Here is a 24,793-nt window from a genome sequence, read left to right as displayed (position 1 = left end):
CAGAGGGTGCTCATCACCATAGTAACAAGGAGCCAACTCATTCTTGGGAGTTGGGTAGGATGCTGGTCCATTGCTTTTTAGGATCTAGCACAATGCAAATACCTTTTTGTAGATAGATCGCCGGCCTGCTCAAGGTTATGTCTAAACATCCTCAGCATACACAGGTCACAGCTGAGATAGTTTGTAGAGGAAGTAAAATTCCCTGAATAGAGGTTTCCCATCACATTACAAAGACTTCAAAACAGATCCATGTGGGCATTGCTTTCTGCCTAAGGATAATCAAGTCGCTTATAATTATGGTTCATTAATGCCCTCCCCCACCAAATCCACATTGAAGACAACTAGTAGAGAAGGTCTGGGGAACTAGAGAATTGAATGAGGCAAAGGTAAAAAGTAATTTTTAGATTTGGGCTGGATTTCATAGGTGGTGGGAGATAGGTAATCTTTGGTTTAAATATATTGTGGTTAGATTTTGAAGTGCCTTTAAAGTGTGGTTAGAACTGAAGATTTGCTGTGGGACAAGGTTGTTTGGAATTAAATCTTAGAGATTTTTCCTTAATAGTTATATTTAAAGCTAAGATCCAGGGAGAGAGTTTGTGGGGACAGAAAAAGAATAGGTCAGCATTTGAGATTTGCTGCCTGAAACATCTACTCTGAGTGTTGGAGGATGTCACAAATAAAACTAAATTTTAGGTAGCTAGTAAATTATAGAAGGCTATCTAATCTTTTAGTTTATGAATAGAATGAAAGACTTGAGTAAAATCAAAGTATTATTTATTATTTTGGTTCATTCAAATAATTTTATGGATATAATAACCAACGAAAGGATAATTTTAATTCTCAGAAAACAGAAGAGTTTGTGATACAGGATAGAAAACTCCCAATTATACAAACTCTGGGGCATTTTGATATTAGAACATCAAAGGCCCCCTAAAACAAGTGGTATTATTTTTATTTTAAAAATATTGAGTGTCTGTACCATACTGTTTTGGGGCCTGGTAGATACAGCAGCGAATAAAACTAAGTTGCCTTCAAGAGCTGATGTTCTAGCAGGGGAAGCTGTACCAACATGCACACATGACAGTAGGGAGGGAGGAAGTGCTAGCGAGAATGCAGAGAAAGGATAAAGGGAATAGGGAGTGCAGGGAAGAGCACTCCACTCTGTGGATGGGCAAGGAGGGCCTCTCAGAGAAGTTGACATTTGAGCAGAAACATAGAAGAAGTCAGAGTGACACACCTAAACATCTGGGGGAAGAATCAGAGGGAACCATTGCAGTTGTACAGACTCTGAGGTGGAATTGTGCTTTGTATTTTTTAAGGAAGAGCAAGAAAGCCAGTCCTTTTGGAGCATAGTAAGCAAAGTGAAGAAGACAGTAGGAATTGAGAAACAGTGAGGGTCCATCTCAGGGGAAACCACTGAAGGCTGTGACACAGAAAACGATATGATTAACACACAAATTTATAGTATGAACTAGTCATGGGAGTCTTGTCAACTCAGTGTAGTGATAAAGTGGGTTTCTGGGCCTGCATTAGTAGGTGAAGTTATGGCTAGGTGATTATTCCTTCATGGAATAAAGGAATCATTCATTATTCCTTTTACGATTCTTAGGATTTATAATTCCAGCAGCAAGGATGTTCTCAGGAAACCAAGTATCACACAGTTTGTTTTGAGCATGAAATAATAGCATTGGATGATCTTTAAGTATATTTAATTCAGTTTCTTGTTTCTTGGTAGTTTTGAATCACTTCTTTTCTAAGGTGTAACTTTCTATTGAGTACTATTTCTGGAGTTACTAAATTTTCTTTGTTTCCGGGATTTGTGGGAAATTGGAAGAAATGTGATGGTGGGGTAGAATTAAAACACCTGTGTAACTTTTTTTAAAGAGGACATTTTGGTATTAAAGTCCTTTTTAAGACCTAAAGGAACATTTTACAGTATTTGATTTTTCTGATAAAATTTGCCTAATATTTTAAGATTTCCTCTTAGCCTCTTGAGCCTTCCTGTTTCCTCTGTTACTAGTTTCATGGTAGGAATAGTGTTAATTTCAGTGCTGTTTTTATTTACGTTATGGTTGGTCTTTGTTTTCATGTTAAGTTCAAATATAATTTTTTTCCTGTTTTTGCTGGTTTTTGTTCCTCTTAACTACTGATGTTCCTCCCTTCCCTTCCCCATCTTCCTCGATGGGAGCCTGTGGAAAGCATTTAAATTGGTAGTTTTGATTTGTGTGTTTCTTGTAATCATGCAAGAACTTAAAGCTGAGTGGCATCAGATAGTCATGACATCACTTTTCTATTTCCATCTAAATTTCATTCTAGTATTGACAACTTAGCAAATACTGTATACTTAGGCTAACAGTGAGTGACCTAAAGAATAATCTTCCAGTTTTTAACTTGATTCCTGGGTGTTCTTCCTTTCCCTCTATCGTCTCAACCTCTCTTTTCTGTGTTTGTATCCATAATGTTCCTGTAAAATTTGTTGCAAATGGTTTGAGCTTACACCAGGATCAGATTCAGTTCCAAAAAGACCTTGCTTTTTGTGCCATTTTGTTTCTATGTGTTACCCTGATGTGCTCTTCCCACTTCTGGATTTGTCGTATAAATGGGCACACATTCTTTCTAATGGGTTTTATTTATTAGAAAAGTTTTGTTTCATGATATGATTGACTGTAAAATAGCTTTCTGAAACCTTATGCTTTAATATGTCGTTTGGGTAGGACAAATAGGCTCCCTGCTTCCTTTACTCTCCATGGAGACCTTCTACACACCATATGCTTTATCAGTCTTGTCTCCCAGCTAGACCACATTTGCTGATGATGGAGATTTATGTACTTTGTTCATTGCTGTATCTCCAGTCTCCAGAAGAGTTCCTGGTATGTAGTAGATGCTCAGTAAATACTGAGTGAATGAAAGATCTGCTTGTTAACTTAGCTCCCAAACTGTGAGATTTGAATAGCAGAAATGATTGTTGGGCTGTTCAGATTAGAGACTGGCCATTGTTTTATACCTGTGAAATGGAAGAAAATTCACCAAGGTTAGAGATTGGTGAAAATTCTCCAAGTTAAGGGTCCTGATCTCTTTATGCCCTGCAAGATAGATGCAGTTTGCGTGCAATGCTAGTGGTGCATATCTGGCCTAGAGATCTCCACCTTCTTTGTAGTTGTGATCAGATTTCAGATACATACTTATAAATATATTAATAGCTGTTTTATGCTGCCCCCATCCTCTCTTGCAGTGAATAATTTCTGATCTGGAGTGATATTTCATAAATTTGAGTCATATTATCCAAAGGAAGAAATTCATTGAGACCCTTCAGTATAGGTAGAATTAAAAAATTTTTATGTTTTATTAAAATGTAGTTAAATAAGTATGAATGAAACTAGTAAACCTTGTATTCTGGTAGGTCTTATGCAACTATGTAAAGAGGAAATACATAATATATACAATACTTATTTATTTTGATAATAGTTTGAATAAAATTTGAACAGCTAAACTGATGCATGCAGTTTTGCTTTCATTTTGCCTTCATTAGATGAGAGTTTCAAGCACATTGGAGCGTATCTGTAGGTGTTCAATGATATTCCACATGAATTTAGGAACTGAAGAACATCCTATTTGATTATCCTTTGGTGTTTAACATTTTTCTCACCTATGTGTTCCACTCACAGTGGAAATAAGAATTATAGTGTTAGTCTCCTTGAGGACATTGTTATGTAAACACTGAATGGACTGATGGGAAGAGTCTACTCAGCGTGTGCACCTGGTTGTCTAGCACCATCACCTCTTATAAGATTGCGTAAGTTATCTTCTGGTTTGCCTCCAGGCAGCGTTCAGTTCTTCACTAATCACTGCTGAAGGCTTTTTGGATAGGGAGCTCCTTCTCAAGTTATCTGTCACTTTGCCTTCTGAAACGTGAGGAAAGTGTTGTTTAATACTCGATGGGATTTAGTATCAGTCTGGAAGTCAGACATTGCAGAATTTTTCATAGGGGGAACTTGGTATACCGTATACCTTGTGTTTACTTAAATCTCTTGTAACTTAAAATGTGATGTGTTTTGAATTTTGGTGCAGAAAAGTGTTGACCTTTGAAGTAGTGGATACATCACTACTGTGATCTTGAGCAAGTTTCATTTTCTGAGCTTTTTCTCCTTTTTGGCATAATGGTTACAGAGTGTAAGGTACAAAAACATTGAGGGTTGTGAGGTTTGTGGTGACAAGAGGACCTGACAAGAGGATAGACATACAGAGATTGGGGAGAAAGAAGGAACAGCTGGTACAAAGGTCCCAAGATGCAGATGATCTGAGGAACAGAAAGAGGGCTAAATGAGATGTTTGTATAAGCACTTTGTACATAGAAAACATTCCTTACAGCTCAGGTGTTGTTACGTTTAGAGAATGTTTTTTTTCCCCAGTGGACTTTAGTTTGTTAGCTGTAAGGCCACCTTGCCTAGGGAGTTAGGATTCTGCTTTGAGGATGGAAAGGAAGAGTTGGACCCATGAGTCACAAGTTCCACAGAAAGTACTAATAGTCTTCCTCTGTAAGAGTGACAGTGGGAAAGAGAGGAATAAGCGTATCACAGAAATTTTGAGTGAGGTTGGTTTTGTATCATTTCTCTTACCATGTTTGGTTTGCTGTTTCGTATGTAAAGTTTTGCTGTCTTTTAACCCGGTATTGAAATCTAATCGTGGATATCAGGTTCTCCTCTGTGGTTTAGTTTGTTAATAATTGAATTACTTTAGGGTTTTGGGTGTAAACTCTGCAAACTTTGTAATTAATCAAGAATCAGAAAAGTTAGGGTTTTCTTTGAAGTAATTAATAAAGCATTGTGGCTTTAAAAAATATATATGTACATATGAAACTGATACACAGAAATAGTTAAACATGATAATAGGACATAGTTTATGCTTTTATTGTCTTTAAAGATGAAAGTATTTTTTAATTTCTTGGTGTCCTCTTCCTTTCTAGTTTAAGTATATAGAATCTTTATCAGAAAATTATTTAGCACTTATGTTGGTTTGGCTTTTTTTTTAATCTATGTAAATATGACCCTAGACGGCTGTGTTTAATATAGTAAAGAATCATGGGGTAGACTTTACAGTGTTTCTTGTTGGGACTTAGTGTGTGTGTTTTAGTATTTAAAAGGATGTGGTTTGGGTCTTTGAAAATGAGCTGGAGGTTGCCTAAATCATAGTTAAATGCCTGCATTTCTAGATTGTTCTGTCCTGGAGGTTATTAGCAACATGAAAGTTGTTTTTCCTCTAGTTAAACTGACAGATTTAAATTAAATAACTATTGTGGAAGTGTTTGTTTGCACATAGCTGGTGAGTAGGATTTTCTTCAAAATTTGATATTGCATGGGAATGTTTTAGATAACTAGAGTGCTGGTAAAAAGCTGCTACTCAAGCCAAACTATTTTTTGCTTTGCAGGAAAGTAAAGATTAAAAGTGACCATGGCCTGGAGAATGTCCTCTGTGTCACTACCTCATCCACCTCCCATTTCTGAGAGAGCAGGGCGCTAGATCAGGAAGTGGTGGGTAAAGTTGCTTAATTGTATCAACTTCCTGGGCTGCCCAAATATTGATTAGTCAGAAACTCCGTGTTCCATTTAAGAGATTCTTGCTGATTGGCTGGTTTGTTTTAAGTCCTTAGGTTTGACATTCATTCACTCTAATGTACATTGACCAAGTTCAAGGCACTGTCTGCATTCTCAATGAGAGCTATAGAAAGGAGATTACTCATACCTTTCAGGAGTTTACAGTGTAATAGGGGAGATGAAGAGAAGGTAGACCATGGTAAATGTCCCAAGGGAGACAGTTCTGGGAATTCAAGAGGCATTAATAGCCGTTCTGTAATATTGGGGGTCAGGCAGTGGATGAGGCCTGGGCATGGAGGGGCCCAGTTGGGTAAGTGGTTTCAGTGGTTCCAAAGAGCAAAGAATGATAAAGATGTTAACAGGTAAGGAAGAGAGGTCAAATGGCCACTGCAAAGGTGAAGGGGAAAATAGGAAGAACTAAGGCAGGAACGTTTAATCAGAAGCCCTGAGCCTTTCCCAAAATTCTGTGCAAAATTGTTTATATGTATACATTGGCATTTTTCTGGGTCAGAGAACTCAGACCTTTCTCAGATTTCTGAAGAGGATTCAGGGTCCAGAAAGGATTGAGAACTGCCATGCTCAGTTATCAACCTTTGATGACTAAGAGGATATTGAGACTTTGTAGAGAAATAAGGAAATCAGGTAGTAGAAAAGACCTCTCCTAGTGGGAGGTAGGGTGGGATTTGGGGAACTGAGTTTATGAAATGGTCCCCAGGGAGGGTTGCCTTGTCAAACTGGGTTTCCCCATGCTCAAGGTTAGGTGGATCCATTAGTAGACTGCGTGACAATGAAGGCAGGTGTTTTCAGGCAAAACAGTTCTTCAGCATTATTTCCAAGCCAGATTGATGAAGATATGGGCGACTCGGATGCTGTTGTAGAATAGTTCTGGATTTACTTTTCATGGAGCTCCTCTTACGTGTGAAGTGTTTTGTGCTTGATCCTGTGGGATCTATAAGGTATCATACCTTGAATTGATGGTATGTAAAGCTTTCCTTTTGGCTAATTGTTCAGCTTGGATCTGTGTGGTGTTCAGTTATATTTGGGTATTAACCATTTCCTGGGCAAAGGAAAACATTTCTATTAAAATGAACTTGAAGTGACATTAGTCTGTGACTTTTTCTTTTAAAGAATGGAGAACCTCTGGGATTTGAGGTTTAGGAAAATACAGTCATAAATACACTGTACTGTGCAGCATACTTTGTGGCTTCTGGGCAAATGTCTGGACTCTTCTGCTAATTGTTACATAAATATGTTCTTCATTTAAACTACTTTTAATACTTCACAATGCTTTAAATACATTTAAAATACAACTTCATGTACTATAAAGCATATTTAAAAAAATGACCCATTCGTATTCCAAGGTGAACTGCTGCTTGTATAATCATTTGAAAATACTCATTACACTTTGTCAGTTTCTACATTTGTGAGATGGGAATGATAAATGATTCTAATTGTATGTATCTCATAGAGTTGTCCTGAAGGTGAAATTAATATATAAATATATATAATCAAGCTCTTTAAAATAGTTACAGCTTAGTTGCTCAATAAAGTGTCATTGGTTATGTTATTATTAATATTTTAGTATTAATACCATAATTTCTCCCTTCCCCATGGGTGAATGGGGGAGTTATAAATAGATTTATAAGGAGGTGTCCCTAAATAGCAACATTTCCTATGCATTTATTTAAATGTTTAATTTATATTTATCTTTAAGTTGGGAAAATTAAGTGCACTTACACAAGACAGATTCAGGTATTATTAGACTGCCTGTTTAGATTACAGAATGAGTACCTATTTAATTAAGATATTGATTGATTGGTCTTGTCCATTGTTGTCTTTCAATTCTCTTTTATTTGACTGCTTGTGTGTTTGTCTTCCTTTCTTTTCATCTTTTCGTTGCTTTCTGATTTATTTCCTGTTCATTTTTCACTAACAGGTAGGACAAGAAGAGCTCTTGTAGGTTGGTGCCTGGTATCTGAACCAGGAAGGAGTGATGCATGCGATGGTCTAGGGGCTTAGTGGGGAGGGGCTTGCAGTGCGCCCTGCAGAGCTGCCCTACCCAGGAACCAGTGAATTTCAGTTTTCTCACTCCAAAATGGACAGTATGGAGATTGAACATTTCTAAGCTCATTCACCCAATCCTTTCCTAATGCTTCCATTTATTTATTTCTCCTTTTTAAAAACCAGTAACTCTGGGAAGTTTTAGTTATGTGCAGAAATACAAAATGGAGTGTTAAAAGTTCAACGCCTTACCCAGCTTCAACAATTCATCATCTTGTGGCCATCTTGTTTGATCTATACTTCCAACCATTTCTTCTCTCCCATAGTATTTTGAAGAAAATCCCAGACATCCTATCACTTAAAAAGATTTTAGAATTGTATATCTAAGAGATGAGGACTAAACAATACATACATATGTAATACACATATATATTTTTACAGTATGTTTGGCTCAGGATCCAAATATTTGGTGAATTGGTTTCTTAGTCTTTTTTAATGTATAGGCTCTCCCTCTCTCTCTCTCTCTCTCTCTCTCTTTCTCCTCTCTCACTCTCTGTAACTTGGAATTTGTTTAAAGAAACCAGCCTTATTTTGTTCTGTAGTTTCCTCACAAAGTTGATTTTGCTGATTTTTATCCCTCTGTTGTTTAACATATTTCTTTGTCTCCTGTGTTTCCTGTAAACTGGTAACTGGTTCTTAAGGATTGATCAGATTAGAATTGATTTTTTTTTTCCCTTATCAGAAGCATGTAATGTGTCTGGTTGTGTTTCAGTTTTGTACTGTTAGCAGCTACTGATCATCAATACCTAGACCCCTTAATTCAGTAAAAGTTCATAGTGATAGCTATTTCTATTATTCCTTTTATTTATGTTGAATCATTTTCAAATAAATTTTCATTTAAGGCATTTTTAATGGCTTTACCCATATTTTATTTTGAATTAGTTTTCTATGACTTAGTAGCAGTGATTAAAATATAGCATGTGATTTGGTATTGAGATGTGATATGTATACTGGGTAGCTGATTACTGCAGACTTGAGACCCTCCTGTTTCATCTAGTCTTAGAGTGCTTCCTGGTAGTGATTTCCCAGCTAGAAGAAATTAGGGATAAATATGCACTCTAATTAGTATGTATGTCCCTAGTTGTATAATATTGTTAATTGCTGTTTGACATCTTACCTGCTTATATAAGTTGTTATTTTTTAATGTGCTGCTTATGTGTTTAATTTTTAAAAATCATTTTGAGGCCTAACTTGGAATCAGGAGCAATAAAGTTTAAAACATATCTGTTTAGTAGAGTTAGCTACTGCTTGTTGAAGGCCTTGGTTTCAGAATTGTGTACTTTTTTTGGTAAAATTATGGGAAGGGAGCTTGGAAGATAATCTGATTTTATTTAGTTTTGGTTTACACTAAGTCCCATTTCATAACTGCTGTATTTTACATTGGGTATTATTTGGGGCCTATTTATGTCTTTGAGGGTTTTCCAAATTTTCCACTACTGATATTTATAATGTGACAATATTTTTGTTTCTGGGAAGAATTCACTTATTTGGGAAAAAAACCCAGGTACCATATTGGTATTTCATTTAAGGCAAGCAGCTGACACTGATTGACTAGAAAGTGATCTAAGGCCTGCCTAGTGTTTTGACTAGCTCAGTGAAGCTCCTAAGAATATCTGGCAGGGTTTCTAGGGGAGATTTTTTTCAGTAAATCTAAAAGTGACCAGGTAATTAACTTCTTAACCCTCATACATTCTTATTGCCGCCTCCTTTATGCTCTTCTGATCTTGGTCAAGCTCAGTGCTCTTGAGATGAGCTGACTTCTCTCCTACTCTTCAAAGGTAGTAAGCTTATTCTTCAGGTACACCTGCAACAGAATAAACTTGATTTTCACTTTTCTTTGGGGGATTTTGTGAACCTGCTTTCCAGATGAACTTGACTTTTGATTATGTAAATGGACATAAGAGGGAAATTAAAGTAATAGATCAGGAAGTAAAATTTTAAGTTTTTTAGCAGTTTGCCAGATGAATCTTCAGCAAGTTATTTTTTAGGTTACTCTTTTGAAATTAATGGCATAATAAATCTCTAACAAATAGCTATTTTGTTTTCTGGGCCTTCATCTTGCTACTTATCTTGTTGAGTCTAACACATAGCTGTAGTGGCCTAGTTGAGGTGTTTGTGTAGTAGAGACGGATTCTCACCCTGTTTTCCAGATTCAGGTTGTCTTATCTAGAATACCTTATTCATTCAAATCCAACAAATGTTTTGTGCGTAAGGCTCTAGGGCAGTAGTGGTAAACCAGACAGGCACCGGGACTTGGAAACTTAAATCTTGGTGAAACTATCCAAACATCCCAGATGGAATAGTGGCCCACGTAAGTTTCTCTTTTGCACACTTGTTTGAACATATCCAGAGTTGTTTTTTGAAGGAAGTCAGAGCGTACCTTTGCATAGAGTGAGTAGAATATAAGGAAGGTTTTAAAATTTCACAGCATAACATCATCTTTGTTGGCTACCTATTGTAAGTTTCTCTTTTTTATTCTAAGATTTTGTGCTGAGTTGCAGTAGGTTTTCTTATCTTAGATTTTCTGAAATAATATTTCTTCTCTCTTTTCCCCTCTCCCCAACTTTAGTATAGGCTACTAGGATTAAAATTCACTCTGATACTATTTGGTTGATCATTAGCTAGTTCCAGTCCTTTGGGAAGTAGCTAAATGTCATGGTTACTGCATAGCCTCTGTTTTTTCAAGATGGTCTCAGTTTCAAGTAATTTATTCTATTGTGGATAGACTTAATTTTTAATTTAGGTAATAAATGGTTCTTTAGGTTAGTGCTCTTTAACCTGAATCCATTTAAGGAGGTGGCTTATGAATCTCTTGAAACAATAATGCCAAACTTCATAGATATGAGCCCCTTCCTCAAGAGGGCCCATTTGCTTTCATTGGAATTTCAAAGGGCTTAGTGACTACAAAAAATTAATAACCATTGTGTTCTTTATAAGTGAGATTTTCATTCATATGAATGTAACATTTTTTCCCTTCCACACGTATTTTGCAGAAAGTTAGAAATAACGTCCAGTTGTTTATTATTGGAGCAGTGAGCTCTTGAATTATTTGAAGTGTTTTTTTGAGCCAACTTGGATTATATGGAGATCAAATCAAAATAGCTTCCATGATACTTTTATGTGATCTTAAAACATCAAATTGTAACCTGTCAGTTCTTACATTTACTCTATTGCTTTGGGCTGAATTGTGCACCCTCTTCCCCTTCATACGTTGAAGCTCTAATACTCCACCCTCCTTCAGAATATAACTGAATTTGGAGACGCTGCCTTTAAAGAGGTGATTAATTTGGGGGGGTGATTAAGTTAAAGTTAGGTAGATAGGGTGGGCTCTAATCCAGTCTAACTGGTGTCTTTAGAAGAATAGGAAATTTGAATACAAAAGAGACACACCAGGGGCATGTGTGCTCAAGAGAAAAGACCATGTAAGGACACAGTGAAAGGCGGCCATCTGCAAGCCAAGGAGAGAGGCCTCAGGGAAAACCAAACCTGTTGACATCTTGGTCTTGGACTTTTAGCCTCCAAAGCTGAGAGGTAACTTTCTTGTTGATTAGGCCACCTTGATGGTGGTATTTTTGTATGGCAGCCCAGCAGACTAATATACTCATGATGAAGTAGCAGTTAAGACCATAAAGTCTATATTGAAATACTGTTTGTCTTTGCCCCAGTGCATTTTTGGCGAAATTATGGATGAGTTACGTATAGTTCCACAGTCTAGAACTGGAAAGATGGTAGGACCTATGAAATTAAGATGTAACAGATACTAAGTCCTATTCTTATTGATCTTATTTTTATTTCTCATTTTATAGTTTCCCATTTGCCTATGGTTGGTTATATTTTAATGTCATTCTCTTCTACTCTCCAGCATTTCTCATTCTGTGAACTAATTTTTGTAAATAAGTCTGTTATAAATCAGTACCAGAATAGTATCTGTGTACTCTCTTGTGTGTGTTTTGTACAGTCATTACTCCAGTTGTACGATCATAAGTCTGAGCACATGCTCAAGTGGGCAAAAGCGCTTGAAAGACCCAAGGGAAGACCCTGAGACGTCATACGTGACATGAGGGTTTATTGGTATTTAAGTACAAGGAGTCCAGGAGCGGCTGACTAGATGAGGCTGTGCACCACCATTGTGGACAGGGAGGGAACTGCTGATAATGGGGTGAAGAGACAAAGCCTACTTGTGTGCTGGGGCAAGGGGACAAAGATTACGTGCTGTGCTAGAAGGGTTCATTCTTGGGTGACCAGCACTCCAAGGAGCAGGACCTTGGTTACACAGGTCTGCCTCCCAATACAATGTTTCCATAGATAAGTCTGGATTTGGCCAGCCCCAGGCCATCAGCATACCATATACTTAGCCTACCACCCTAAGGAGGGGCCACGTGGACACATGGTTATTCTGGGACAAAGGGTTATAAGCAGGCAGTGCTTGACCCCACACCAGCACAGCCTTATTCTCTCATAGTATCATCTGTCTTAAGGCCTTTGTTTGAGATTGTGATACTTACATTCAACTTTTAAGTTTCTCTTTGCCAAAAATAAAGTTTGAATGTTTCTAATGATGTCTGCTTCTACTGCTAACTTGATTCAATACATTGGAAACTTTCAGGTTGGAAAATGAATGAAAGGTTCAGGGCTGTGGTTTAGGCTTTACTTCTTTTAGATTTTTAAAAAAATTTTATTTTGTAAAAATTGCATAATATATAATTGATCATCTTAACCTTTTTTTAATTAAAAAAATTTTTTTATTAAGGTATGATTGATACACACTCTTATAAAAGTTTCACAGGAAAAAACAATGTGGTTACTACATTTACCCATGTTATCAAGTCCCCACCCATACCCCAATGCAGTCACTGTCCATCACTGTAGTAAGATGCCACAGATTCACTATTGCCTTCTCTGTGCTACACTGTTCTCCCTGTGATCACCCACACCATGTGTACTAAACATAATATTCCTCAACCCCCTTCTCCCTCCCTCCCTCCCCACCCGCCCTTCCCCACCCCTCCCCTTTGGTAACCACTAGTTCCTTCTTGGAGTCTTTTGAGTCAGCTGCTATTTTGTTCCTTCAGTTTTACTTTGTTGTTATACTCCACAAATGAGGGAAATCATTTGGCACTTGTCTTTCTCCGCCTGGCTTATTTCACTGAGCATAATGTCCTCCAGCTCCATCCATGTTGTTGCAAATGGTAGGATTTGTTTCTTTCTTATGACTGAATAGTATTCCATTGTATATATGTACCACATCTTCTTTATCCATTCATCTACTGATGGACTCTTAGGTTGCTTCCATATCTTGGCTATTGTAAAAAGTGCTGCGATAAACATAGGGGTGCATATCTTGTTGAATCTGAGAAGTTGTATTCTTTGGGTAAATTCCAAGGAGTGGGATTCCAAGGTCAAATGATATTTCTATTTTTAGTTTTTTGAGGAACCCCCATATTGCTTTCCACAGTGGTTGAACTACCTTACATTCCCACCAGCAGTGTAGGGGGGTTCCCCTTTCTCCACAACCTCGCCAGCATTTGTTGTTCTAAGTCTTTTCGATACTGGCCATCCTTACTGGTGTGAGGGGATATCTTGTTGTGGTTTTAATTTGCATGACCCTGATGATTAGTGATGTGGAGCATCTTTTCATTTGTCTGTTGGCCATCTGAATTTCTTCTTTGGAGAAGTGTCTGTTCATATCCTCTGCCCATTTGTTAATCGGGTTATTTGCTTTTTGGGTGGTGAGGCGTCTAAGTTCTTTATATATTTTGGATGTTAACCCCTTGTCAGATATTTCATTTACAAATAATCCTCCCATACTGTAGGATTAGGCTTTATTTCTTTGGTAAATAAACATCATGGGTCCTGTTTCTGAAATTATCCCCCGCCTCATCCAATCCTTACCCCAGGGTTGCTGATGAAAGTCTTGTCAGCAGGTTTGCTGCACTGATGCTTCAAGAAACTGTTTTGCTTGATGCCTTAATATTTGTTACCCTTAATTTTTACTTTCTCTAAACCTCTTCTTTTTCTTTCCTGAGGAATAAGCTATTTTAAAATTCAGTTACCTATCATGGTGTTGATGGGCCAGTGTGCATCCCATTGGCTGTGTAAGGTACTTGGCTCAAGATCGAAGCCCAACCCAAGGGGTGTATGTGTCTTGGCAGACAGACAGTGTGGTGGTACACTTCCACCCTAGAATTAGTAGCTGTTCTCTGATTTTTCATCTCAAACATTATTTGGCACCTAATGGATTTTTGAGCTGTGTTTGTGACTGGCCTTACAATCTTCAATGTTTTTTTCTCTGGGAGAAATGACATCCTTATGTCTGAATCATATTTTGGTCAAATGGATATGTGTAAAGGCTCTGATCAGTTCTTTTAAAGTACTGCATGTGCAGGTGATATCAAAAATTGCTACTGCGTTAAAAATATATTAAATTTATATGAAAATATGTGGAGGAGTGATTGATTTCAAAGTAAAATAAAGGCATCATCTCACTCAGGGAATAACAGTTTGCCATGTGAAAGGGCAGGCAGTGGTTTTCTCTTTGTTTTCATTAAGAAATATTAGAATAGGAAAAATAAGCAGGAAGTTTTAACAGGAATGCTTAATATATGAAAATCTGTGGAGATGGGATCTTGGGGATGATGCTGAGTGTGCTTTTCAAAATACATTAATGATTTTTGGGGAACTGAACTTTTTATTGGGTTTCATTTGGATTATGATGTTTGTTTTCATGTGGGCGTGTGGGCTACTGACTTGTCTGTCGAGCTAGCAATACATTGTGATAGGCCAGAGTGTTGTGAGTGTTTGGCATTAAGTTATAGGAGCAATAGGGAAATAAATACCTGTGTGAACTACTTATTCACTGGGTTAACTTAGATAAACATGATAAGCTTAACAAAACAAAATATTTCAATTTGTCTTTATCCTCAGCTGTTATTTAATAATTCATTACAGTCTGAGCAAGTGCTCTTTCCTCCAAGCCTTCCCCTTTCCTCTCTACTCCAAGAAAAGGGGAGGCGGACCTATGTAAACTAGCATAATATCGCCGAAGTATTTTGCCTCACTGCTGAACTGTGTTAGGTAATCCTTCCTTTGTGATAACAATAGAAGAGCAAAGTAGTGGCTTCCCTTCCCAACTTGTAATACTCATTTTTAGTGTGTTTTAGGTACTTTGTTGTCTCATCAAGCTTATCATAAACCTTTACTTTTGGGAAGGCAGGTTTGGTTTTTAATCAAGATACAGTCTGTATTAGGTAACTATGAAACAGCTGTGTGCTGCCTTTAAATGCCATTGTGAATTCTAAGAATGCTGAAAGCTGGGAACAACGAGTTCTAAGAAAACCATGCTAAGAAAACCATGCGTGTGTTTCCAAAGACTATTCTCTGTATTACTCAGCTCAGTATCTGTTAATCGACAGTAAAGGATTTTTCCACTAAATTGTGTGCTACTAACCATCTAGTCCTCCCAAAGCAAAGTTCAAAGGTCTCATGAAAAGGCTTTAGAGAATATTCCTTAAAAAGGAAAAAAGGGAGTGAACTCCTTCCCCAAAAAAGTCAGCCCCAATATTTTGGAGCCAGTTTAAGAAATACCATCTTTTCTGACTTAGGTTTTTTGCTTTGTTTTGTTTTTTATTTCCTCAAGGTGCTCTGGGGGAATTGGATGTATCCTATCAGAGTTTAGAGGATCACAAAGGGAAGTCTCTCGTTATGCCTCTGTATTCACACCTTCCTGGTCTTGGCACTTTTTCCACTTTAATAGCCCTCAAATAGTTTCTGCATACTTTGGGATTAGTATGGCTTCTTAGGTGATACGGTATGTCTGCTTTACTTCACAGTTCTGTGTAGAGGTTTTATGTGGCACTTAAGAAAAATTGTCCCAATTTGAAAGATAAAAGCTCTTTGAATAGATGCTGTCAGAAGTATTTAATTTTATTTCTGTCGTAATTTAAACCAAGGTTTCTTATATGCTTTTTTTTTTTTTTTTTTGTAACAAGTTAAGTATAGATCTAGTAGACTCTTACCTAATTCTGATCTTACTTCTACCACTAACCAGCTGTGGGGCTTCAAGTCATTTTAGCTTTGTTACCTCATTTGCAAAAATAAGGATTTCATTATATATACATGCAGTACGTTGCTGGAGTTGATAATCTTTCCTATAATGGTCTGTTCAAGAAGGTGGTCATCACATGTTTTCTGGAAGCTTTTACATTATTAAAGAAACAGTGAATTTGTTTACTGTATACTTTTTCCCTTTGAAAGGTATCAAGGGAAGGATCTTTACAGGACAATTCTGTTTTTCCTCTGATCTTTTATAAATATATAAAGGGTAGCCCTTATTATGCTAACATAATGACTCCTTTTTGGAATTAGCATTCCTGTATCTTTAATGCAAAGAAACAAGAAATGCTTTATTTTCTAACTTGTTTTGATAGGCAAGACAGTAAGATTAAGAGTGACAAATTAGAAAACAGCTATCTGCCTTTGATGTTAGGCTTCCTGTTAGCACTAAGAGAAATCTCTGACCACGTATGGCCATTTGATTCCTCACTGATGAAGTTTACTTCTCCACAGACTGGACTTAGTATGACTCTTTAGACTTTGGGATTTATTCAATTACATTTTTTCCTAAGCAAAGTCAAATTCTCTTCCATGATTTTGTTTTGGGATCATAAATTATGTTGGGGGTGAGAGTTTTTCCAGCTTTTTGAGGCTGAAATCAGAAGTTAAGAGTCTAAAAGAAATACTGGAATTATTTGGAAGCAGGATTTTGGCCTTCATTGGAGGAAAGTTGTTTAAGTTTCAATTGATTCATTGTTATATCTCACCTTATTCCTGGAAGGATTTAAGGTGACAGGTATGTACAAAGACTTGCCCCTTCACAGCCAGGCTTTGTGAAAGAGTTGCTAAGGTTCACTTTCTCAACTTGCAGTTCCTCGTTCCCCATGATCTTCAGTCTCTGGCCTGCTCACATACTACACATACAGTTCCTCACAGCAGTGTCACCAAGGGTCTCCATCACTACTTGGACATGATTCTTTATTTGACCTTGCTAGGGCCTCAGAGTGACTGTTCCTTCCTTTTGTGTAGATTTTTTTTTTGATTATAACAGTAATAGATGTTCGTTGTGAAATTTTGGAAAAAGACACATACACTCTCTATGCAGAAAATTTCTTCCTCATTGAAATGTTTATATGACAACTGTCTTGTCCCTTTCTTCCTACTTTTTTTGGCCAGACCTGTGTCAGCCTGCCTTCTAGATATCTCTATCTTGTAGGCATCATTTCTTAAAACTGAATCTTCCTCTTCTTCCCCTGCTTCACATCTGCTCTTCCACCTTTCTTGCTTTCTCACTAAAAGATACCCCTCTTAATCCAGTTGGTGAAGCTGTAAGATGAGGACCCATCCTTGACTCTTCTCCCTCAGCCTTCACCCGTTGTCCGCAGCCAGAGTTCCTGCCTGTTCTTCCTCACTAACCCGTTGTCATCTCTCAGCTCACAGTACCGTAGCTCAGACTCTGCTTATTTCTCACCTTAGCTCAGTTTCCCAAAAGCATCATCTACTTTTGAATCTCTTAGAATTTTGTGCATGTTCCTTTATGGCTTATCTTAGAAAATCAGGGCTTCTCTGACCTGTTTGTACACCCTCAGGACTGAGCTTGGTGCTGATGGTCCCCTCTCCTCCCTTCAGATATTCCTTCCTTCTCTGCCCGCCACCCTAGCACCTGTGCTAGAACACATACCACATTCTACTGTTAGTGCCCATTTACTTCTCTGTCTCCTTAAGGGCAGTGACTGTGTCTTATTCATAATTGCACCAGTAATATCCAGCCCAGAGTTTTTAGTAAATTTCTGATAAGGCATGGATAGAAGGAAATGGGTGGCATTTGGTATGAAAAAAATTTGCAGCTGTTAGGTTAGTTTGGTTCTGGCTGCTGTAAAGTTTGTATCTTGGCCTTCATCTACTTGGTCCTATGGTAATGGTTCTGTGAACAAGCTTCCAAAGTGTGAGGTATGGTAGGGTAAAGCAGGAATGATAGGTTAGCAGTGGTGGGCTTCATGACCTTGCATTACTTTTAAAGAGGTTCAACTTTCCTGTAGGTAACAATAGTGTAGCAGAGATAAGATGGCTGCTTACCTTAGGACAGTTGTACCAGGGATGAGGAAGAGGGAGCATTTTAGTGACTTTATGATTGTATGTGGGGGGTCAGGAGGGAAGAATCTAAGTGACTGAACTTTCTGGCTTAGTTGACTAGAAACTTGATGCAATCACTAATTAGTCATGTTGGTTTTTGAGACTCTTTTTGACATCTAGGTTAGTACATCTAGTTGGCAGGCAGTAGGATGTAAAGTTTGGGAGAGTACACCACTGGAGAGTCATTAGTATGTGGTCATTAAAACTACAAGAGGTTTCTTAACCATATAGCTTAAGTGTAATAATGGTCTGGGAAAAGAAAGAACTCTGAGGAACACTGGTGTTTAAGGGCTGGGGAAGAAGAGAAGAGAGGTGAGAAAGCAGTCAAAGAAACTGAGGGGTTGGAGTTAGGAGTTGAAGAGGAAATTTGGCAATAAAAGGGGCACTGACTATTTTGTGCTTTAAAGAGAATAACAAGAAAATGGATCTGTTTTTACTCAGCTGTTAGAATTAGCATCAGTGTTCGCTGTCTGCTTGGCTTTTTGTTGGACAGTCCCACCTCATCTCCATTGGTAGTTCAGCACCCCAGCCCTAATCCAGAGCCCCACTGACAGACTCCCTTACATCAGGTCTAACACATGACCTTTAAATTCCCCTCCAAATTAAATCAAAGATTAAAAACAGAATCAGAAATTTTGACTCAATGGGCCCAGGAATCTTAATTTTTTACAAGGACAATTCTGAGCACCTAAGGAACGCTCATGTCTAAGTAGGTACCGTCACCCTCCATTTTATTTTATTGTAAGAGAGCAGGACTTTATTATGATGAACTTTTAAAGTACAATCGTGATGATGAGATTGGCAACCATGGCAACCTGGCTAGAGCTTCCCACCGTGCCTGTCTGTGTTGGAGGGGGCTGGGGATGCTGGGGAATGCACCACCATCTGGGGTAATCTGTTAGAGATGTACAGTTTTTATTTTGATGGATTTTTGCAGCAGAGGCCCTTGGTGCCCTGTGTCATATCCTTGTAGTCCACCACCAATTTCAACCAAAACTCAGATTTTTGCAGTTTTTCACTCTTAAGTCTTGCCAGCATTTTTCTGTTTTCTATAACAGGGCCTTCAAGCCCAGCAAAGAAAAGGGGAGAGGTTACTATCCCAGGCAACCTTCACCCGGTGGGGAATATGAGCCAGTGCATAAATGTGCTGCTTCCCTCTGGGGTCCCACAAAACCATCCCCCACCTTCCAGCAGTCACCCTAATTGTATCAAATGACCTTACTCACTTTTCTCTTTCCTTGTTGTAATTCCCTCACTTCTGTTTTCTTGGATCATCTCCTATTTTAATCCTGCTTAAACCTTGTCTGTTAGTAATGTGTCCCTTGAGCTGACTTTATAAGTTAATAAATGCAAACAAAAGCCTTCTGTAATTACATTAGTTTTTCTTAATGTCTCTGTCTATCAATACAAGCACCTAAAATAATGTGTGGGGGAGGAACGCAATGAGAACATATTATGTAATGCAGAATGGCATTGCTGAAGTTTAAATTTATTCACAGACACTCTGTAATGAGATCATTATGTGAGAAGTTATTGGATTTTTTTCAACAACCTCCATTTCTTTTCATTTCACTTAGAGAGGGGCTGAAGGGATGTGAAAAGCCAGAATATTGTTGACAGAGAAAGACAATACCAGATGTGCCTCCTGTATTCATATATCTTCATCTTGTTCTTGAAAAATTCTGGGTGGCTTTTTAGTTAAAACTAAATTATAGAGTATAATGATAGGAAGCTATTAAAATGCTACAGTGCAGGAAGGGGGAAGAGCTCCGCAGATTTAGGATATAAATTGCTAAAGATCATAAACAAACCAGTCTGCTCTATTTCAGTGATATCTTTGAAAAGATACCTTGTGTGCCTTAATGCAAGATTTGTCTTTACCTAGCTATAAGATATTCATATCTGTACTTGTTCTCTTAGCTGAGACTGGACTCTAGTAATTAAAAGTTGAAATAAAAGTTAAACCTGTTTCTGGATGATCACTTTCATTCTTGATGATTAAAGCTAATATCTGAAAGCAATTACCATAGAAGCTGACATATTGCCGGCGCTCAACAATTGTTATGGAGCAAATGATAATAAAGGGGAACATGCTAAGTTGCCCTGTATGTATGTCTTAGACTGGGGTCCCCGTGAGCAAGAGTATGTTAGTGTGCTTGGACCTGTGGGGTTCCTGCCTCACTCCCACCAATCTGACCACAGATGTTTATTTTTATTCTGTAGGTTTATTTTGTAGGAGACCAAGGCATCCCTACAAAATGCTTGTTCCTCGTTTAGGGTGTTCTTTGTAGCAATGGGCTATTTTGATGTATAAATTGATGAGATGATTTGATAGTCTAGTATTCCAACCCTTTAGTTATCATTTCACTTCAGACCCAGGGGAAAAGTGACTGGTCCAAGGTTAAATCACTCCGTCTAGCTAATTAATGATATGGCTTGGACTAGAAGAACACAGATCTCTGCATGTAATGAATCATCTTTGTGTCTGATTGCTAAAATGGGACCTTCCATCTCCACTCTTGGCCAGAGAACAAAAACAAGGCACTGTTTTTCTGAACTAGTTAAAATGTTTTTTAGGAGTAATAAAGATTATGGGTTTTATGTTTGATTTAAAGTATTTGTAGATAATTTGACAATTTTAGAGCTTATACAAATAGATTATTTAGGAAATCAAGACTGATGATGGGTGAAGAACATAAGCAACCAACCAACTGAAAATTTATAAACATCTAGATACTCAGCAGCATGGGAGTGGCTTAGGAAGCAGTCTATGGTTTTGATGGGCTGTTTGCCACCAGGAAAATGCTACTTGTGATAACTTAGAAATAGTGTCAATCAACTAGAAATTCTGGACAAGTTCCTTCTCTACTTTTCTCTCTTCTATATTGTGCCTATCCTTACTGGGATTTTTTCTGTAAGTTCAACTTTCCTTACCTTTATAGGGCTAAGTTTATAGTATAGGATATTAACTAATATCAGTCTTTGACATTCACTCAATCTGAAATTCACCAACTTATTTTTCTGGCCTGTATACCATCAAAAGTGGTTATTTAGCTTTAAAATTTTTTATCTGTACATTAAACTAGCTGAAATGAGAGTTGGTATGGTAAAGATTTAGTGAACTGACAAAATGTTTCTATTACTTGATAGAACCATGTGAGTGTAAGTTAAAATCACTGTCTTAATCAAATGTGTATTTCTTTCCTGTAGAGCCTCTGTTATGCACCTAAAGCCATACTGGAAACCCCAGAAGAAAGTGCCACCTCTGGGAACCAGCAAGGAAACTCTGAGAACTCCTACGAGCCACCAAGAGGCTGTAAATGATGACAGATGCAAAGCTAGCTACATGAAACCAAGTGTCTTTCCTTCCGCTTTTCTTGACAAAGCACCATCTCAAAAGCCTTTTGAAATTTCTCCAGATGTTTTGTGCAATATGAGCGGGAAGAGTCCTGCAGAGAGCAGCCTGAATGTGAAGACCAAGAAGAATGCCCCACCTGCCACAATCCACCAGGGCGAGGGAGGAGAAGGGCCGCTTGATATCTGGGCTGTTGTGAAACCTGGAAATACCAAGGAGAAAATTGCATTCTTTGCAGCCCACCAGTGTAGCAGTAGGATAGGATCTATGAAAATTAAAAGCTCCTGGGATATTGATGGGAGAGCTACTAAAAGGAGGAAAAAATCAGGGCATCTTAAAAAAGTCAAGATACAGTTAGAAAGGATGAGGGATGTCAACAGCAGGTGCTACCAGCCTGAGCCTTTTGCCTGTGGCATTGAGCACTGTTCTGTGCATTATGTGGGTGACGGCGGGGACGGCATCTGTGCTGGGAGGCCTCTGTCAGTCATACAGATGGTTGCCTTCCTTGAGCAGAGAGCCAGTGCTCTGCTAGCCAGTTGTGCAAAAAGCTGCAATAACTCACCTGCTGTGGTGAGGTTTTCTGGGCATCCCAGAAGTGTGATGCCAGCCTCCGAGCCCTTCTCTGCCCCAGGAGCTTGTGAAGAACCCACAGAAAAGGGAAATCCTGAGGTTGGTGAACCACAGAGTGAGCCAGTCCGTGTCCTTGACATGGTAGCCAGATTGGAGTCCGAGTGCCTGAAGCGGCAGAGCCAGCGTGAGCCTGGAAGCCTCTCGAGAAATAACAGCTTCCGTCGCCACGTAGGTCGGGTGTTGCTTGCAAGTGGCACTCAGGCTGATGAAGGCAAGACAAACAAAGGCATCTTGGAGACCCCCGACACTCAGGTGGATCCTGTGGAGCCCGGGTCTGTGGACGGCAGCCCGTCAGGAGCTGACCACTGTACTCCTGAGGGGGATCAGGCCTGGGGCAGCGCTCTGCCAAGCTGTCCCTCACTGCCAGCGGGTGTGAGTTTCTCTATGGACAGTGCAGAAGTGGAGCCAGATCAGCAGACTTCCTTGAAAAACAGCACTAGATATGATGTGGAAATGACAGAGGAACTTGTCGGGTTGCCTTTCCCTCCTCACACCAGTCCCAAAGCCATTGAATTGCCCACAGGTGCTGTTGACTGTATAAGTAGAGAGCTTGTGCCCCTTACTAGCCAAAATCTTGATCAGAGAAGGAAAGAATCTTTGTGCATTAGTATCACTGTGTCCAAGGCAGAGAAAGACCAGCCTTCTGGTTTAAAGTCCTGTGAAGACCCACTTCCAGGGATGTTGTTTTTTTTGCCGCTGGATCAGCGCCAGTCAACCCGCTCCCCACTGAATGAGAGCACAACAGGAGAGTCTCCCGAGGCCAGCCAGCTTGAGGCTGCCGCTGCAGGCGGTGGTGCGCCCAACGCAGAGAGTGTCACGGCTGATCCGTGTGGCCTGCCAGCCTCTCCTGCGGGAAGGGCATTGCTGGGGCACAAGGCGTCCAGCTGGAGGAGGCAGGTGTCTCACAACTTTCTGGAGACCAGGTTTAAGATCCAGCAGCTTTTGGAGCCTCAGCAGTACTTGGCTTTTCTGCCCCACCACCTTATGGTGAAAATCTTCAGGTTACTTCCCACCAGGAGTTTAGTGGCTCTTAAATGTACCTGCTGCTATTTCAAGTTTATCATTGAGTACTACAACATAAGGCCAGCTGATTCTCGCTGGGTTCGAGATCCACGCTATAGAGACGATCCTTGCAAGCAGTGCAAGAAGAAGTACGTGAAAGGGGATGTGTCCCTGTGCCGGTGGCACCCCAAGCCCTACTGCCAGGCATTGCCCTACGGGCCGGGGTACTGGATGTGCTGCCATCGCTCTCAGAAGGGCTTCCCTGGCTGCAGGCTGGGTTTGCATGACAATCACTGGGTCCCTGCCTGCCACACCTTCAATCGGGCAATCCATAAGAAGGCAAAAGGGACTGAAACTGAAGAGGAATGTTAGAGTCTCTCTGAGAGGTGACAGAGGGACCGATTTTCAGGACTGCAGACCACCACCTCCATGCACCGTTCCAGAGAGTGATGCCTTGCAGGGTCATCACTCTGCAGAATCCACACTTACTCCATCAGGACTGCCATAGCTCAGGCATTTTTTAACTCTTCATTTACAAGCTGCACAATAAAATTGGCCACATTGTCTTACAGTGGCACCTCACATTTGGTCCAGGGTGACTCATTTGGTGGTGAATAACTACATCTGTTTTCCCAAATCAAATCCACCTGCAAAGGATGACGTCTTGCCACCGTCAAGGCTGTTCAGAAAAGTTCATTGCAGATTATGCAGACATTCCCCAAAAGGGTTCCAGAACTGGTTTGAGCACTGGCACCATATTGGAAGTACAGGAATAGTGTCCTGTGAAAAGATTAGCAGCAGTCTTGGTTGAAAAGTATGCTTACAAAAGAAAAGTCGGGCACCTTACCTTACACCTTGTATGCTTGATCTGTGAGATTGATGCTTGTGACTGGAGATAGATTTCATGCCCTGTGGTGTTTACAGTGTATATAATAGCTGTGTTTTCTTAGGGCTATGAAAGTGCACATTAAACCTGAGCGCCTTTACCTTGGATGAGTGCTTTTGGCCCTGCTGTAAATAGCACTATTAAAATCCAGTTGTATATAGTGGACAACTGACTGAACAACATAATCAGCACAATGCAGCTAGGATAGTGTTGCGGCTACAGTTGTGTGGTTTTTTTATCGTCTTGTCTCAAATTTGTACATCCTGTATAAAACATGAATGTTTCCCAAGTAAACTATGAATGTGTCCTGTATAATATATGAATGTTTCTGAGAAGAAACTCTAAACAGTTAAGAGGTTAACCTGTTGAAAGGATACCAAATAATCGTTTAACCAGACAACTTCAAAATTAGCATAGAGAACAGTCCTTTGCTTTATTTTAGTGATCGACCAAGAATAACAGAATATTATATAGTCAGATTATAACATTCTGTTTTATTCTTTCTGTCTGGTTACAAAATTTAAAAAAATCAATAAAAACATGCATCCTAATTGGGACCTGAGTGTTGCGGATTTTTCTCCTTTTTTGAGCTAATATTGGTAGGCACTTACCAATGAAGGATGTTGTGAATAGGGTTGTAAGAATTTGAAAGGTTTTTGAGTTTAGGGGAAGGGAGAGAGAATTTTTTCTGCACTGAAACTATCTTTACGTAACATTGAGCTTACGTTTTTGCAACTTAATGCTTATTTTGAATTTATTGCCTTCCCAACATTCACTGTGTATTTCCTTTTGGATGAGGTATTATCTCGGATATTCTTGCACCTTGTCCAGGCATAATTAGTTAATCATTCAGAAGTCACTGAGGATATATTCAGGCCTGTGGTCACATAATGCTTGCTAGGGCTGGAAGGTACTGGGCCGCAGAAAGCTATTGTGGAGGACCTAAGAACTAGGTTGGCTGGAAATCGGGTATCCACAAAAACCCTGCAACCAGCCTAAGCTCCCGGCTGTGGAGAAGCGATGGTAAAGTGTTCCTGGGCAGAGGCTGATGGTCCTTGGAGAAAGGTGTAAAGGTTGAGCAGG

General features: G+C 39.1%; 1 protein-coding gene across 3 annotated transcripts in view; it reads left to right on the top strand.

Annotated features, from left to right (window-relative positions):
- Positions 1-23,408, top strand: part of FBXO34 (F-box protein 34) — a 152,263-nt gene extending 128,855 nt beyond the window's left edge. For all 3 annotated transcript variants that reach the window (XM_073211211.1, XM_037016498.2, XM_037016499.2), the window contains one exon: positions 21,048-23,408. In XM_073211211.1, the coding sequence (XP_073067312.1) occupies positions 21,048-23,196 (2,149 nt within the window). In that variant the 3' untranslated portion in view covers positions 23,197-23,408. The remainder of the gene's footprint in view (positions 1-21,047) is intronic.
- Positions 23,409-24,793: the final 1,385 nt, after the last annotated feature.

Source organism: Manis javanica, chromosome 8 (genome assembly GCF_040802235.1).
Source record: "Manis javanica isolate MJ-LG chromosome 8, MJ_LKY, whole genome shotgun sequence".
Lineage (NCBI taxonomy): Eukaryota > Metazoa > Chordata > Mammalia > Pholidota > Manidae > Manis > Manis javanica.
This window is presented reverse-complemented; position numbering and strand designations above follow the sequence as displayed.